This window comes from Ochlerotatus camptorhynchus, unplaced genomic scaffold (assembly GCF_037179485.1).
Source record: "Ochlerotatus camptorhynchus isolate MF236.1 unplaced genomic scaffold, CSIRO-AGI_Acam_v1.1 ptg000070l, whole genome shotgun sequence".
NCBI lineage: Eukaryota > Metazoa > Arthropoda > Insecta > Diptera > Culicidae > Ochlerotatus > Ochlerotatus camptorhynchus.
Genome location: NW_027040560.1, coordinates 2,523,868 through 2,540,972, shown reverse-complemented (window position 1 = coordinate 2,540,972; position 17,105 = coordinate 2,523,868). Strand labels below are relative to the sequence as shown.

Genomic DNA, 17,105 nt, shown 5'->3' with positions numbered 1-17,105 from the left:
GTTTCCTTCACAGCGAGTACCACGTCAACACATTCCTTCCCATTCCCTAGTTGACCTGCATTCGGACACGGCCGGCGCTGGTATTGCTAAATATTAGATCTCCAGTTCTTACACATTGAGGATGAATGTTAGTCCCAAACATCATCTGTTGGTTCTCTGTGTAATTGCAGCTGATCTGGTAATAACAGAGCAGCAACCGTGGGCGGTCAATCTGATTTTTTTTTTTTAAAGGAAAAACATATACACTGAAACTCATCCTTTGCATAAAAACAGTTCGTCCAATCTTCTTGGTGTAAAACGGTGACCTGTAGGGAATTTTATGCACATCTTCGACACTGTACCGCTGTACACTGGAACGAAATCCATTGGAAAAAATACTATATTGCAGGTTTAAATTAGAAACACTAGAATAAGAGACCAGCGGAGACACTGTTATGATTCCAATCGAACTGTCAAAAGCGGTTCCAATCTGAAATATTTACAAATGGTTTGTTTCAATTAAGGAGGAGTATTGAAATCGTTTAACAATCACTCATGTACTCGATCGTCGGTGCATTGGCGAAGTCACTCGCAAGCAGTTACAAATGCAAGTGATGCCAGGATTACTTTGATGTTTATCTTGTTGCCAAATTCATGTTTTTTTTCTCCGCTGGTCTCTTATTCCAGTGTTTCTAGTTTAAATTAAATACCTTCACCAATAGATTTTTGCAGAAAACAATTTCATTTAATTTTACTATTATTTCTATCAAAATTACTATGCATCTTGAGCAAGCATAGTATTTTTGCCAGAATCATAGTAAATTTGTTAACATTCATTCATAGTCAACTATACGGAATTCATAGTAGATTTAACGGCAATATTGAAGATAAGTGGTTTCTGCAAAATAATATTCTTAACTATGGTCCTTTTTTCAGTGTAGATGGAGAATCACGAGAAACTTTTAATCGGGCTTATTTTCGAGAAAATACCAATTTTCTTAAACTTATTTTTACAATATCTAAAAAACGGCTGCGTTTAGGATGTTCAAGATCATTTTGACGTAGGACTACGTCTGTGATTTCTGTATGGGCGTACACTTTGTGAAAAACGAAAATGGAACATGTAACAAAATTATGAAAGATTTTGAACGTTAATAACTCAGCTGCCCCTGGACCAATTTCAATAATTTCATCACCAATCGATCAGATACATTTCTACGACTTTGAAATTAAGACATTATCATTTTTCAAAATGTCACTATTGAAAATTGCACGAATGTGCACTTGTTGCTTTGATAATTAAAATTATCACCGATTTCCTGCGTACAGCGATTTCCCTAACACAGGTTTCAAATTTGAATTCCATCCAGTCTCACCAAACAGTGTTTATTCAATCACCGTGTGGTGAGTGGTGGTGTTCTCCAGTACACAACGAAAGGCTGCCTGTAAGCAGCGAGCTGCAGCCCACATGAGCATCCATAGAAGGAGGCTGAAGCCGCACCGCTATTGATCGGAATCAGAACTCACGAAGAGCGAGTTGCTGTGGTCCATATATGTCAAGCGCGTCATACTAAAGAGTATAAGCAAAGAGAACCCCGCTCAAATTCCTATTCCTACACAAAACACAAGCTCCTGCTGCAGTTAACAAATAACATTTATTCGAGCATTTATTATATAAGACCACGTAGTTCTACGTCACCATTGTGTACAACCCCATAAGGCTGTCCCTTGTAGTTTGTATGACCTTAATTATAACATAAAGTCATAGCAAAAAAAAATCGTACGTTAGAATGAAGAAAAAAAATCATATTTTATGATACTTTTTTCAGTGTATAGTTATTTTCTTTTAAGTCCAATCAATTCTCTACAACTTCTACTCAGACAAAATTTTGATGCAACAAACGGTTTTAGAGCTAGAATGTGATTTAGAAATTCATATGTGAAAATACATACGCACTTTTCAAAAATTAGTCTTCAGTCAAAATGGTCTTGTGATCTGTGGAAAAAATCATAATGTCCATGGCTGAAAACATGTTGAAATTTTCATTCCGATCGGAAAGAGTCGTGCCAGATTTCAACTTTTTCTGGTAGATTTCACCTGGAAATGCTCAAATATATTTGAACAAATATTGCCATGGAAAATATTTGGTTTGTATTTGTCATTCCATTTATTTGGCAATTCGTCAACTAGTGTGATGGCGTTTTGCCAAACATGCTTGCTGAAAACAGCCCAAAATGTATTGATAGTCTTAAAATTTTTGGGTAGCAAACAACAGTAAAATAATCGTCGCTTACTGTGATACCTAGTACTTAACCACTAGAATACATGACACATCCATTCAAATGCCTTTTGATTGAAAAGCGAACGATGTCGATTGCAGATCCTTTGACATATAGACCTTTTTGTTTATCTCCCGGACAAGTTCCTTCAGAACCGATTCTGGATCAAGTGCAGTAGTGAAATATTATTTCCTAAGAATTTTATATGAGAAATTGAACTGTATCATTTGAGCAGCATACTGTACTTTAAGCTCGCTACTCTCTGTACATGGTTCATATATACCTCGGTGGCAAGTCATCAGAACTCCCTATAAATGTGTTTTGTGCCAAGAGAATCGTTAGGGTGGGTCAACTTTATATGGCGGATCACAACCCCCCGGCTCCCCACAGCTCTTTCGGTTCGTATTGGGATCCACAGCAACTATTTCAAAAAATTGCTCAATTTTCACCACACCAGGGACTTAGATTGAGAAAACTATACAGAACAACTTCATCGAAGACCCGCAAATCAATTAAATTTCTGTGCAAAAAGTTATTATTGTTTAACCGTCGCCCTGGTGCTCCGCGCATACCTAGAAGCCTCCCCAGTAGGTATGCGCGGAACAACACGTAACCAAATTCGTTCAAAGTAGAGTGTTGTTAAGTTGACCCAGCCTAATCCTTATACATGCGGTTCCGAGGTGCCAAGGACTGAGAAAATTCCTATACATGGATCCTGGAGACAACGGATCGGTCCTCCGGAACATCCGTAAAAGTGGTCAATCCACGAAACTGATCCTAAAGGCCATGGAACCGTCCTCAGGAAGATCCGAAACATTCGTAAGAGTGGTTCATCCATGAAACTGTGAATAAACCGCGGTCAACACTTCGTCAGCTTCCACAATCTCGGACAGAACAGCATAAGTCCACACGAGGCTGCGGTTGCTGAAAACGCAGCCAACCTCCATAAGATTCCCAACATCTTTCCTGGGGAATCCAAGATCTCAGCTGACGAACTGTTGGCCTATATCAAATCATTCAAAAATATAAAAGCCCCAGGTTTCGACAACATCCTCAATCTGGAACTCAAACATTTGAGTTCTAGATTCTTCAACCATCACCCATTTTGAAACCTGGGAAGGATCCTTCCTCTCCTTCAAGTTACCGACCAATCAGCCTTCTCTCAGGGTTATCCTAGCTATTCGAAAGGGCAGCTTAAAACATCTTACTTCCAAAAACATTCTTAAACTGAACAAAGGTGTTTCTGAAACATCTGCTATGGCATTGTTAGACTTTGAAAAAGCATTTGACAGTGTCTGACATGATGGCCTGGGTACAAGTTGCATCGATACGGTCTTCCGATCTTTCTCGTGAAGATCATACACAATTATACATCGGACAGGACGTTCCAGGTCTCTCTAAATAGCATTAGGTGCAGGTGCGCCCCAAGGAAGTATCTTTGGGCCCATCCTGTTCAATCTATTCACCTCCGATATTCCGGCTCTTTCCTGATTGTTGAGCGTTGTCTCTGTTCGCAGACGACACATCCATCGTCTACAAGGGTAGGGTCAACCGGTGGAAACTAACGATTTTAAATTGGCTCACTACTTGACTAGCCCATTGGTCCCAAGCAAATCGATTAACGTACCCCATTCTAGTCAAAATTCTAGTACTACACAATGTTTGTTTTGATTCGCTATGAAAGTATGACAGATAAAATGAGGGGTTAGTGGATTTTCTTATGTTTCGAGGGGTGTATCGATTAGCTTGGGATCGAAGATAGTACCATAGAGGTAACTCTAAGACCACTGGGTCCCGAAGAAAATCATTATTATTTTTGGCTCACTCAGTACCAGAACAACGGTCTCAAGCAGTCCCAAGCTATTTCCCTCACCCCTGCATGTTCTGCATGAATCCACACACCCCTGATGTTATCTGTCAAACTTTCATAGCGAATCAAAACAAACATAGTGTAGTAATAGAATTTCAACTAGAATAGGGTACGTTAATCGTTTGCTTGGGACCAATAGGCTACTAAAGTGGTGAGCCAATTTAAAATCGTTAGTTTCGTATTGATTGTTGATAGTACCAGAGCTGAGCCAAAAAGATGAGCACGTTTCTTCGGGACCTTCTAGTCTTAGAGTTACCTCTATGGTAGGGTCATCGGAGCTCTAACTACCAAACTCCAGAGAGGCTTGGATGTCTTGTCTGAGTCTTTAAACAGCTGGAAGATCCGTATCAACGTGGCGAAGACACAGGTAATAATTTTTCCACACTAAAAATCCCTCAGACTTGTTCCGTCTGAGGGGGGGGGGTGCCGTTTGGGGAAGTGACATTCAGGGTGATGTAGCACAATCCTCCTTGACATCTATGATACTAGGGTACTGTATATGCTGACAAGAACAAATACTGTGCTTTATAATTTCAGCCAAGACCAAAGTAGCCTCTCTGATAGCCAGTACCCTCAAGGTGGACAAACCCGAGCCAACAGGTCCACCAACTGCAGCATCCGATGCAAAGCCCGTCAATACTTATTCGAAAGGGACACCGGTCAAAAAGGCCCCTCGCTTGAATCTGGAGGAGACCACGGCTACCGGAATTGCCTACGATATGGTGGTAATTCCCACAAAGAAAGGTAGCGTTGGTATTCATCACGCTGGACACCACTTCGAGTTCCAGTTTACACGGAACGGGCGCAAGGTGTACCGGTGTGCGTGGCATTCCGTCGAGAAGTGTTCAGCACAAGTTGTCGCATTCGAAAGGAAGGTTTACGTCATTTCCGACATGCATTCGCACGAGGACCCGGCCAGGATTAGCGATAACATCTTGGCGAAAAATGCGATTAATTGAATTCTTCATGTGAATTCCTCACTGAATAAAGTGTCCTTATATACTGTATTTTGTTGTTCTTGTCTCCTTCATACCAAATTCAAATAGGATTCAAAATCCAAGTTTAACTATTAATACTTCAATTTCTTTTCCCGTAGCACCCATTCCTGAAGCGCAGTTCGTTATGAGCACCAAGGGATCGCCACAGCTCTGCGTAGACGGATTCACGTTTACGAGACACATTGTGAAGGACGATACCATCTACTGGAGATGTACGCAGTTCCGTGCCCTCAGGTAGATGTGACAATTTTGATTTATCTTGGAGAAAAACTCCAAGCATCTTTGGTTCCATCTTGCAGATGTCCAGCACGGCACCGTCAGCGACGAGCTACCGGAGCTTTGGAGGTAGTTTGGGCTAGGCACAATCATGGCATCCTAGAGCGTCGAAAGCGTGGCTCACTGCGAGAGATTCTATTACAGCGCAAAAGGGAAAAACAGGAATTCGAAGGGGCAGGACACCACCAGTCAAGGGGTTAGAAAAAAAAACCTTCACCACGGAATACTTGATGGCGGAAATGAAAGACTTGGGGGTGAAAAACGAATAAATATATGTATATAACCTAAAACCGACTGAATCTAGTACTTCTTCAATCGCTTGAATCGCTGTGACTGGGAATTCTCTACTAATGAATGCCTTCGCATTGCAGAGCATAATGCCGTTATTCACTACACCATGAGCCGCAAGGGAACGCCCCAACTGGAGATCGATGGGTATCGCTATACGAGGCAAAAGATTTGCAAAACCACCATCCGTTGGGAGTGTCTACAGACGAAAGCACTCGTGTGCAAGGCACGTGCCACTACCAGCAACACACCGAAGGGTCTGGTTCAGTACTACAACAACACCCACAACCATCCGCCGCAGATGCTGCGCCGCAAGGCGGGTGAACTGCGCAAGTTGAAGCAACAAACGGCCGAACTGATGCGGTCTCAGATGTGAATTGAATCAAAATATTTGTTTTCGTTGCAACTGAAGAAAATAAAATAAATAGTTCGACTACCACCTGTTTCATCTTGAATACGGGGTTTCGCAAACGCATCCTTTCCATTTCCACTGAAAAACCGTTTCGTTCGACAGTTACAGATTTTGAACCACAGCAACCGGTCGTGATCCGGTTCCACTCGACCCGGCGAGGATCCGTGCAGCTTGAGATCGACGGCTATCGCTTTACGAGGATGAAGATTCTGCAAAGCACCATCCATTGGACCTGCCTGCAGACGAAAGCGCTCGGTTGCAAGGCACGGGCCGTCACCAGCAATAACGCGCAGGGCGCCATCCGAAGATACGACAACTACCACAACCACCCGCCGAAGATGCGACGGCGTAAGCACGGGGACTTGCAACGAATCAAAGAAGATCGAAAACTGCAGTGAATAAAGAAGCGGTGCTGTGATTTGTTGATTTAAGAAACAGTAGTTGATTTCTTTGTCGTAACATAGGGACAACGTGTTCGAAGTTTTGGTTGATAATTTGTTTTATTTTTGTTGGCAAAATTGCAGATTGTAGCCACCTGGAAGCTAACTACGTATCCAGCAGGAAAGGAACTCCGCAGTTGATGATCGACGGGCACTGCTACAGTCGGCAGAGGGTACGCGATCGCACGATACGATGGCGCTGTGTGCAATCCAAAGCACTGAAGTAAGTAATCTACTACTTTTTTTTCTGTCAACGGTGATGGCAACGTCCAGTCACACTGAAGTTGCTGACACTTGTTGGGAGCGAAGGGTGCTTTTTCAGAACAATAGAATCAGTTGATATAGCAATGTTATTAAAACCGATGAATCTCTGTTGTTTGTAAACCAATCCACTGAATTTTAAGTAATTCACTGTGGTCCGAAACGGCAATTTAGCAGGAAAACATTTACTCTATTGCTATTCGTTTTAGAGGGTTGATGTCTTTCTAGAAGTAGTTAATATTGAAATGGGCCTCCTTTTTGTAAAAATATGATTAGGGGGGTCCTCATTTTTACTTAATCAAAAACCTAACTTGTTTGTTTGAAGTTATAGCTGGTTTCATTCTTCAGCAAAGTTGCAGAAAAATATATTTCAAGCAACTTTGATGCAAATACAATTTTTCTAGCTCTCCATCTGACCATTCTAGAGTTATTTTTTTGCTTAAAGTTTTGGTATCAAAATTATAAAAAAATTTAAAAATCAAATGGCCATTTCTCTTCGCACTGTTGGCATATTCACTATTCATAAACTTATCAGTACACTAACATAGCGTAAAAACTTCATAACCTGCCAAAAATGCGTTAAATTCTGCAAATTTACTCTTCCATAAGTCCTGAAAATCTCACAAATATTGGTCAACAAACAGCAGAGATAAATCAACAATCAATACGAAACTAACGATTTTAAATTGGCTCACCACTTTAGTAGCCTATTGGTCCCAAGCAAACGATTAACGTACCCTATTCTAGTTGAAATTCTATTACTACACTATGTTTGTTTTGATTCGCTATGAAAGTTTGACAGATAACATCAGGGGTGTGTGGATTCATGCAGAACATGCAGGGGTGAGTGAAATAGCTTGGGACTGCTTGGGACCGTTGTTCTGGTACTGAGTGAGCCAAAAATAATAATGATTTTCTTAGGGACCCAGTGGTCTTAGAGTTACCTCTATGGATAAATCGCTTTCACTAACGCTACCATTTCAGCTGGTTCTATTGTTATGAAAACGCATAGTGGTGTTCATCATGAATTAAATACTCGCAAGTAAAAGGGTTTGCGTCAAGATACAGACTTCGAACTATAAATTTTAAGCATATTTCAGTAGAACTAACGCGGTATATCTTTCTTGCAGTTGCATGGCGCGTGCCACAACCAACCGCCAGAACGGTGGCCAAGTAATTTCCATCAGTGGACAGCACAATCATCGACTCATCCGGGAACGACGAAAAAATGGAGAGCTCAGACAGCTGCTGGCGATTCGACAAGCTGAACGGTCGGCGAATCGCAAAATACAAACCGCCACGTGTCAATCGAGCATTAACTGAATAAACAAACGAAAAATAGTTTTGCGAAATTTCTATATCCGTCAGTTGCAGTACTAGATTAAGTTGCATAGAGCTAACGATGGCATTATAATTCCCAAACATTTCCAACCCTTTCCCAGAATACTACTGCGAGGAGCCGCAAGTGCACGCCGTACTGAGCAACCGAGGAAAGGTACAGCTAATGATCGACGGGTTTGCGTTTTCCCGTGAAAAAATCCGTGCTAAAACGATTCGATGGATTTGCAATCAGGCATGGGTTTTGAAGTGAGCACTCGTCTGCAAACCCTTCCCTCAAATTCTGATTCACACTTTGTCCGTCTTTACAGCTGCAAATCCCGAGCCACCAGCGAACGAATCAGCGGACGGCTGATATCGATCCGAGGAACGCACAACCATGATGTAGTCAGCAGCCGACGCAAGTGGGGACAGTGTAAAATTATCAAAGAGCAACGCGAACAGGAACCGGAAGAGTTCAAGGAACCTCGGCGCAAGGGCGGTAGGCCCAGGAAGCGAATAGCAAACTAGCGAGGTTTTTTTTTTGTGGTACTGTTGTTTCCTTGGGAAATAAAGGGGATATGATCAAATTTTGTTTAGTTTTCATGTTTAGTTAACCCAATTAATAGAGGATCAAAATGATGATGGTTTCATCTACATTAATTTCAGATAACGTCGCATACGTAATGAGTCGTCGGGGGACATTGCAGCTGCAAATAAATGGCCATATTTTCACACGATCACAGGTGCGTCAGCGAATCATAATTTGGGTTTGCAGTCAGCGAAGAGCTCACAGGTGAGCAGCCCTTTCGTTTTAATCTAGTACTGCATCTTCAGCTCAAAGTTGGCTCTTCTTTTTCAGTTGCAAAGCGCGGGCCACAACTAGCAGAAAGCCAGGGGGAGGACCGGTCATTTCTCTCAGAGACGACCATAGCCACGGAGTTATCATCGGACGGAACAGTCGCCGCGGTAAAGAGGTCCAAAAAGCTGACATCGTTCGATCTGCAACACCATCATCGTCCGAACTGGATTACGACGAGTTTGAAATTTTAGAATAAAAATGTCCAGCAACCAAACAAACAAACTCGTTTCCGTTGATTTTTTTAGACTAGGAAAGGTCGGTATTCAATAATGGTCTAACAGAATGTTTCCGTTTGTTTTTGTTTTCAGGACAAAGGGATATTGCTTACGTCATGACCAGCCGAGGAATCCAACTATCGGTCAATGGATTCCGCTACTCGCGTCGAAAATCGTCCGCTAATGCTGACGTTTGGCGATGCGTCAAAAACGCCACTACGCGGTAAGTGTTTCATTCGTTACTAGGTGTATTAATGGATCAATGAAAATGCTGAGTTTTTGACAGAACTATGCTGTGGCTACCACAGTATTTTACATTTGATCGTCCATATACAGTAGCGCCAAAAGCATGCTGTGGTGGTTTCAAAACTTGACCATCTAAAATGATCAATTGTAGGATATAATAAGGATAGTCGTAACTAGGATGTTGGGATAGCTACAAGAGGTAAATCATAAACCATCGGTAGTATGGGGGGCGGGGGATCGACAAATTGTCTTCACTTCTACATTTAAAAATTGCGGGTTGCGAAAGATGTACTGTACACTCTTTCATATTTCTTAAACCGTTTTAACAGAAGTTCAGAGACCTTCCTAGAAATCAATGACAATTCTTAGAAGCTATGACTAACTCAACAGATTGATTTCAGGGAAGTTTTACTAGAAATACAGACTATTTATCAACAACTCGTCCTTACATCCCTAGATGGGAACTTTTACAGAAAAACAGTTATTTAACAAAATAAAAAAAAAATCTCATTTCTGCACTGAAAAATAAATCATTGTACACTTAGCTTAACTTGCAATATTAGTCAAAAGCTTCGCACCACCGATTTTTTGTTCTACTTTGTTAGGGGACTGGATGAAACTTATCCACTTTGTGATGAAATTCATCTGCTGAGATTTTATTCAGTGCTCATAGGGTAGAGCGCTACCTCGTCGTAATCGCCCATTTCCGTTCTATCGATCAGAAAAGATCAATAATATCAATGATTTCTACGTGTACAAATCAATAAAAGGTTTGTTCCGATGCGTTAGTTCATTAGCTACAACATAAATCCTGTTAGTGGACATTGTATGAATATTAACGCTCATTGTTCTCAAAACAAAAGAAGCGCTCCTAGCAAATCCCCTTTTTCTACGTTTATCCGTAGGACGAAGAAAATCTAATGGCGTTTCAATGCGTTAGGACGGAATTGAAACTCGTAGAACGAATTTAGAATCAAGAAGCAGTATTAGATTTTAAACAATATCTCAAAAATTTGTAACTCTTTATCAAATTCAACGGTACGTATGGAAAGGTGAATAAATTTAGAAGTCATCTTTGACAGAAATATATCCTATTTTTTAACTCGTTCAGAAAAGAGAGGTAAAGCGCGGGTTGTGCTTAGTAGGACGGAAATTAGATCAAAACCCTACGAAAAGTTTTTACTGAATAACTTTTTTCCTGTGAAAGTGCGCATCTTGGGATGCATGAGCGACTTGTGGATAAATATGTTGGCTTCTGCAAAAAACGATTAATAAAAATTGAGCATATCAGAAAAATCAATTATACTTTTTAAAACATTTTTTTCAGTGTTGGCATAATATTTTTATTTCATTTTTATATTTTTTTTTTGAAATCCCATACAATTTTCTAGAAATCTAATTAGACAAGATTATTGTATGTGGTATCATTGTTGATAATAATAATCGATAATTTGCGCAGAAGCGCCCATTGCTCTAAATATGATATCGCCCAATGCACAATGAATAAAAGTGAGTCGAGTTGTTGTGAACGAGAAAAACAAACGTGCTTTTTATTAGCCCTAGTTTCACTCCCGAATTCCCGAGTATTGTGGACATTTTTGGTCCTAATTTCGAACCGGATTACCCCCGGGAGTGTTCTCCGCGCGTAGTGGCCGGAAAAAGTTGAGAAGATCGTATTGATCCTGCGGGAAATGCGATTTCGTGTTCGCGCATGGCAAAGAGCTGCATCCGGACGCGATTTTCATTGTGTTTGAGGTTCCTAACCTCAATTCGTTCGCTTCCACAACGAGTGTGGAACGCATCGACTTTCGCGGAAGTCCGGTCTGTGGCAGAGTGAGAAGAAGCACCGACTTCCGTGAAAGCCGGTCGGACATTTTGTGTGAGTGAAAAAGCACCACCCTCCGTGGGACTGGTCGAACATTAGTGAGAGAAAGGCACCGGTCGGACTGGAAGCCGGTCGAACAGAGTGAGAAGTGAGAAGCTTGCACCGCTCGAAGCGCGGTCGAAGTGAGAAGAAAAAGTGTAAACAAAGTGAGCTGAGATGACCGAAGAAAATGAATTTTTGTATACACCGGTGGGAAGAGGTAGAGGAGGTGTTCTACATTCCCCGGTGGACGAGCAGAAGAAGAAACAAGAGCAACGTCGGCAGCAATCGGTGGCGGAAATGAAGATACAAGCTCTGATGGCTAGACGGGACGCCGTGGTTGCGAAGCTCCAGCGTGTAAAGGATATGTTGGGCCAGGCTGCGAACAACAGTGTTTACCATTTGGAAACGTATTTGCGACGTGTGGATTCGTGCTATGACGAATATAACACCATCCAGAACGAGGTGTACTCGGAGTTTCCCGACCAACGATTGCAGCAAGAGGAGTATTTCATCGATTTTGAAATCGGCTACGAGGAGCTACGAGTTGAACTTTGCCAGGCAATCGAAGGCCTACGGAAGCAGAACGATCCCACTAAGCAGGCAGTAGCAGAAATCGTCCAACCTTATCAGCAACCAAACGTTGTGAACCATGTACCCGGATTGCCAAACGTGCCCCTACCGGTTTTCGACGGAGCGTACGAGAAGTGGTACCGCTTCAAACAGCTGTTTGAGGATCTCATGCAAAAGCATCCTCTACTCTCGGATGCTACAAAGCTGCACTATCTGCAGCAGTGCCTGAAAGGGAAGGCAGAGAGCGTATTGAGTGACCAGATCGTCAACGAGAACAACTTTCAGATTGCCTGGAATGTTCTTGAGGAGCGCTTTGAAAATAAAAGGACCATTATCGACGTGCATGTTGGAGGATTGCTGAATTTGCGGAAGATGTCGAGGGAAAGTTCTGTCGAACTACGGCAGCTGGTCGACGATTGCAATCGGAACGTAGAGGCACTGAAATTTCATGCTCTACCGATGGAAGGAATGTCAGAACAACTTGTGATTTCACTCCTAACCTCCAAACTCGACAATGCGACCGTGGCCTTGTGGGAGAACAGCGTGAAACCGAAGGAACTTCCGAAATATAAGGAGACCCTTGAGTTCCTACAAAATCGTAGCTTCGTCCTTGAGCGTTGTGAGACGAAATTTAAGTGCAAGATGCTGGAATCGAGTAAGCCGAGGTCTCTGGTACCTGTAGCGAAACCCATGCAGAAGGTTCATGCAGTTCATCAAGCTGCTGATGATGAGTGTTCCATTTGCGACGGTTCCCATATTGCGATCAAGTGCGAAGTGTTGAAGCAGATGTCAATGTCCGATAGGATGACGAAGGTAAAGGAGCGGCATTTGTGTTTCAATTGCCTGAAACGTGGCCATCGAGTTGGACAATGCAAATCACGAGCCTGCACAGTTAGTGGATGCGGAAAGAGACATCACACTCTATTGCATTTTGAGGATGTTTCGTCGGAGCAACCGGTTCCTATTAGAACGGCGGTTGACCAGAAAGAGGCTCCACAGTCAGAACGCAGTGTCACGTCGAGTCCTGTTAGTTCCAACGTCAGCACAGTGATGTCGTCGCAAAGAGTCTGTGAGAAGCAAGTGCTGCTTTCAACAGCGATTGTAGAGCTACAAGATTCCAGTGGATCGTATCATCTGTGCCGTGCATTGTTGGACTCCGGCTCTCAGTCCAATTTTCTCACCGAGAGCATCGTCCGTCAACTACGACTGCAGCGTGAACGAGTTCGAGCTCCTGTAATTGGAATAAGTGGAGATAAGCGTGTTGTAACGCACCAAGCTGTTGCACGAGTGAAGTCAATGCAGCAGGATTCATCCTGGGCTCTCGAATTTCTGGTGGTTAAACAAGTTACTGGTTGCCTACCCTCTCGGAAGTTTGACGTTTCCCAGTGGCATATTTCTTCGGAAGTGTGTCTCGCAGATCCAAGATTCAACGTTCCAGCAAGGGTGGATATGCTCATAGGAGCTGAACTGTTTTTCGAGCTGCTGCTGACGGAGCGTCTGAAGGTCAAGGATTGTCAAGCTGTGCTGTGGAACACCAAGCCATGGATCGTGAGCGGTGCATTTACGAGCATTCAGCGTACAGTAGCGGTATCCAATATAGCTCGCCTGGAATCATCGGAGTCGAACCTGGAAAAGTTGGTGCAGCGATTTTGGGATCAGGAGGAAGTCATGGAATCAGCGCAAGGCAACATGGAAGATCAGCAATGTTTGGAGCATTTCGCCAAGACCCACCGACGTGAAGAAGGCCGTTTCGTAGTGCGACTACCTTTTCGGGACAACTTGGATCAGCTTGGAGAATCACGTGCCATGGCGGAAAGGCGGTTCTATCAGTTAGAGAAGAAGCTGAACTTGAACGCCGACCTCAAGCAGCAGTATTCCGCTTTTATACGCGAGTATATAAGTTTGGGACACTGCGTCAAAGTCGAAGACATCGGTAGCACTGGATTCTACATACCACATCATGCTATCGTGAAGCCCTCGAGTTCGACAACCAAATTGCGTGTAGTCTTCGATGCGTCGGCACGATCGGATACCAACGTCTCTTTGAACGACGTGCTGATGATCGGACCTACGATTCAAGATACTATAGCAGCGATAGTGCTACGTTCCCGGAAGTACAAGTTTCTGTTCTCTGCGGACGTGATCAAGATGTTTCGGCAGGTGCGGATGGATGATAGAGATACGTGCTATTTGAAGGTGTTGTATCGAGAAGATCCACAGGCAAAGCTGGATGTTTTCGAGTTGAAGACCGTGACATACGGCACGTCATGTGCACCGTTCTGTGCGACCGCTTGCCTGAGGCAGCTCGCCATAGACGAAGAAGAGGAGTTCCCGCTTGGAGCCCGAGTGGCGAAAAAGGATTTTTATATGGACGACGTAATAACCGGAGCAGACAGTCTTGAAGAAGCATTGGAGTGCCAGTCGCAGCTCATTGCACTACTGCAACGGGGAGGCTTTGAGCTCCACAAGTGGTGCGCAAATGCTCCTGAACTGCTGCAACGTATTCCGGAGAAGCACAGGGAGCAGCAAGTAAGAATTGAAGACCAAGAGTTCAACGATGTAATAAAGACCCTGGGACTCCTGTGGGATCCGTCGGCTGACGTGTTCCTCTTTCGGATGCAGAGCAACAGTGAATCTCCAGAAAACTACACGAAGCGGATCGTACTGTCAGATACTGCGAAGATATTTGACCCCCTTGGTCTACTGGAGCCGGTCACGGTATTAGCGAAGCTTTTCATTCAGCAGCTGTGGTCGTTGGAGTTGAATTGGGATGATCCCCTTCCTACTGAGCTAGAGGCAGCATGGAGGCGGTTCAAGGATCAACTGCAGCAAATCAACGAGATCAGAGTCCCACGCAGAATAGTAGCAGCTGATGCCGAATCGTTCGAGGTGCACGGGTTCTCGGATGCTAGTAAGAAGGCTTATGGAGCTTGTGTGTACTTGCGGAGCTTGAAAAGCGGCGGTACCTCTGAAATCCATCTACTCAGCAGCAAGACTCGTGTAACCCCATTGCCTACTAAACCTGGGAGCAAAAAAGCAAGAAGGCCCTATACTGCACCAAGAGCTGAGCTATGCGGCGCCCTCCTGTTGTCACGGCTTGTGACGAGTGTGTTGAAGGCTATCGATATGGAGGTCGATAAGGTAGTTTTGTGGTGTGACTCCCAAATCGTCTTGTGTTGGCTCAATAAGTCGCATGCCAGTCTGGAAGTCTTCGTAGGCAGCAGAGTTCGAGAGATTAATCAATTGACGCATGAGTACGAGTGGCGCTACGTCAGCACGAACCACAATCCCGCTGATTTGGCTTCCCGAGGAGTTACACCATCGGATCTACAGCATTCGAACCTCTGGTGGAACGGTCCTGTGATGCTCCAGCGGAATGAAGATTGTTACGTGCCTCCCGAACCACCCACATTCAGCCACGAGGAACTGGAGTTGAAGAGTCCCATTTATTGCGAAGTAGTCGTCTGCACTGAACCGTACGAGCTGCTAACAAGGTACAGCAGCTTCAGAAAACTGCAGAGAGTTGTTGCCTACCTGTACCGATTCGCAAACAACTGCCGGATGAAGGAGAAGGTCCAACGAACAACTGGGCCTCTTAAGGTGTCTGAACTGCGAAGTGCTACGTCGAAGATCATCTGGAAGATACAGCGGGAAGAGTTTGCCGATGAACTAAGCATGCTGCAGAATAACAAGACAAAGAAGAGTAAGCTGCTACAATTAGCACCGTTTCTTGACACCGACGGTTTGCTGAGAGTTGGTGGTCGACTGAAGCATGCAAAGGTTCCGTTTCAACGAAAACATCAGCTACTGCTTCCATCCGGTCATCATGTCACGAGAATACTGATTGAGTCGCTGCATAAGGAACATTTGCACGTGGGACAGCAAGGACTGCTCGCCATCGTTCGGCACCGTTACTGGCCGATTAGAGGTAAGAACGTTGTGCGTCAAGTTGTGAAGAGGTGTGTGCGATGTTTCAGGATGAAGCCTCCAGAAATTCAGCAGTTCATGGGAAACTTGCCGGATTACCGTGTTACGCCCGCTCCGGCATTTGCTAGAACCGGAATTGATTATGCAGGTCCCATTTACATCAAGCAAGGTCGTCGCCAGAGTCGCGTGAAGGCATATGTCGCGCTCTTCGTTTGTATGTGCACAAAAGCCGTACATTTGGAGGTGGCCTCTGACCTTACAACAGAAGCATTTCTGGCTGTCTTGCAGCGGTTTGTCGGCAGGAGAGGTACACCCGAGCAGCTTCATTCGGATAACGCTACAAATTTCCGTGGAGCCAAGTCCGAGTTGGGAGAGCTGTACGAACTTTTTAAAGCGCAGCAGACTACCATGAAAATCAACCAATTCTGTGAGGTGAAAGAGATACAGTGGTCTTTCATTCCGCCCCGCTCTCCGAACTTCGGCGGGATCTGGGAGGCTGGAGTGAAGGCAGCCAAATCATTACTGAAGAAGGTGCTATGCGAAACATCGTTGACGTACGAAGAGTTAACAACAGTGGTCGTACAGATTGAGGCCATACTCAATTCGCGGCCGATGACTCAGTTGACGAGCGATCCGAATGATTTGACTGCATTGACCCCAGCTCACTTTTTGGTGGGCCGCGAGCTCACTGCGCCTCCTGAACCGAGCTATGATGAAGTTAGAGTTTCGTCGCTATCCCGTTGGCAGTATCTCCGAAGGCAGAAGCAGGTGTTTTGGGCGAGATGGTCATCGGAATACCTCAATGAACTTCAGCCTAGAGGTAAATGGTACAAGGAGAAGTTGATCATCAAACCGGGAATGCTGGTGGTCTTGCGAGAGGAGAACATGGCACCGCAGCAATGGCGAATGGGTCGGATTGTGCAGACTCACCCCGGCTCAGACAACATCGTTCGAGTAGTCAGCATACAGACAGCAAACGGCGAAGTGAAGAGAGCGATTGGAAGGATCGCCGTTTTGCCTATTGAAGACAGCTCCATCTAGGGGTTTGGTTGGACACTGCGTGCCAACTGGGGGGAAGATGTTGATAATAATAATCGATAATTTGCGCAGAAGCGCCCATTGCTCTAAATATGATATCGCCCAATGCACAATGAATAAAAGTGAGTCGAGTTGTTGTGAACGAGAAAAACAAACGTGCTTTTTATTAGCCCTAGTTTCACTCCCGAATTCCCGAGTATTGTGGACAATCATTTTTAAACTATAATTTTTATAGAAAAAGTTGAAAAAATTCGCCCTT

The 17,105-nt window shown here is 44.0% G+C and overlaps 1 protein-coding gene across 14 annotated transcripts in view; it reads left to right on the top strand.

Moving 5' to 3' along the window:
• Nucleotides 1-17,105, top strand: part of LOC135697439 (modifier of mdg4-like) — a 130,665-nt gene that overhangs the window by 83,471 nt on the left and 30,089 nt on the right. Inside the window, exons 5-6 of one of the 14 annotated variants that reach the window (XM_065217145.1) lie at nucleotides 8,791-8,917; nucleotides 8,984-9,216. The exons of 6 other annotated variants lie outside the window; for them this stretch is intronic. In XM_065217145.1, the coding sequence (XP_065073217.1) occupies nucleotides 8,791-8,917; nucleotides 8,984-9,179 (323 nt within the window). In that variant the 3' untranslated portion in view covers nucleotides 9,180-9,216. Of the gene's footprint in view, nucleotides 1-4,666; nucleotides 5,119-5,225; nucleotides 5,362-5,426; nucleotides 5,620-5,774; nucleotides 6,083-6,205; nucleotides 6,530-6,627; nucleotides 6,767-7,934; nucleotides 8,144-8,246; nucleotides 8,392-8,453; nucleotides 8,677-8,790; nucleotides 8,918-8,983; nucleotides 9,217-9,291; nucleotides 9,422-17,105 lie in introns of those variants that run through there. 7 more of the 14 variants (XM_065217137.1, XM_065217142.1, XM_065217153.1 and 4 more) reach the window with 7 other exon arrangements.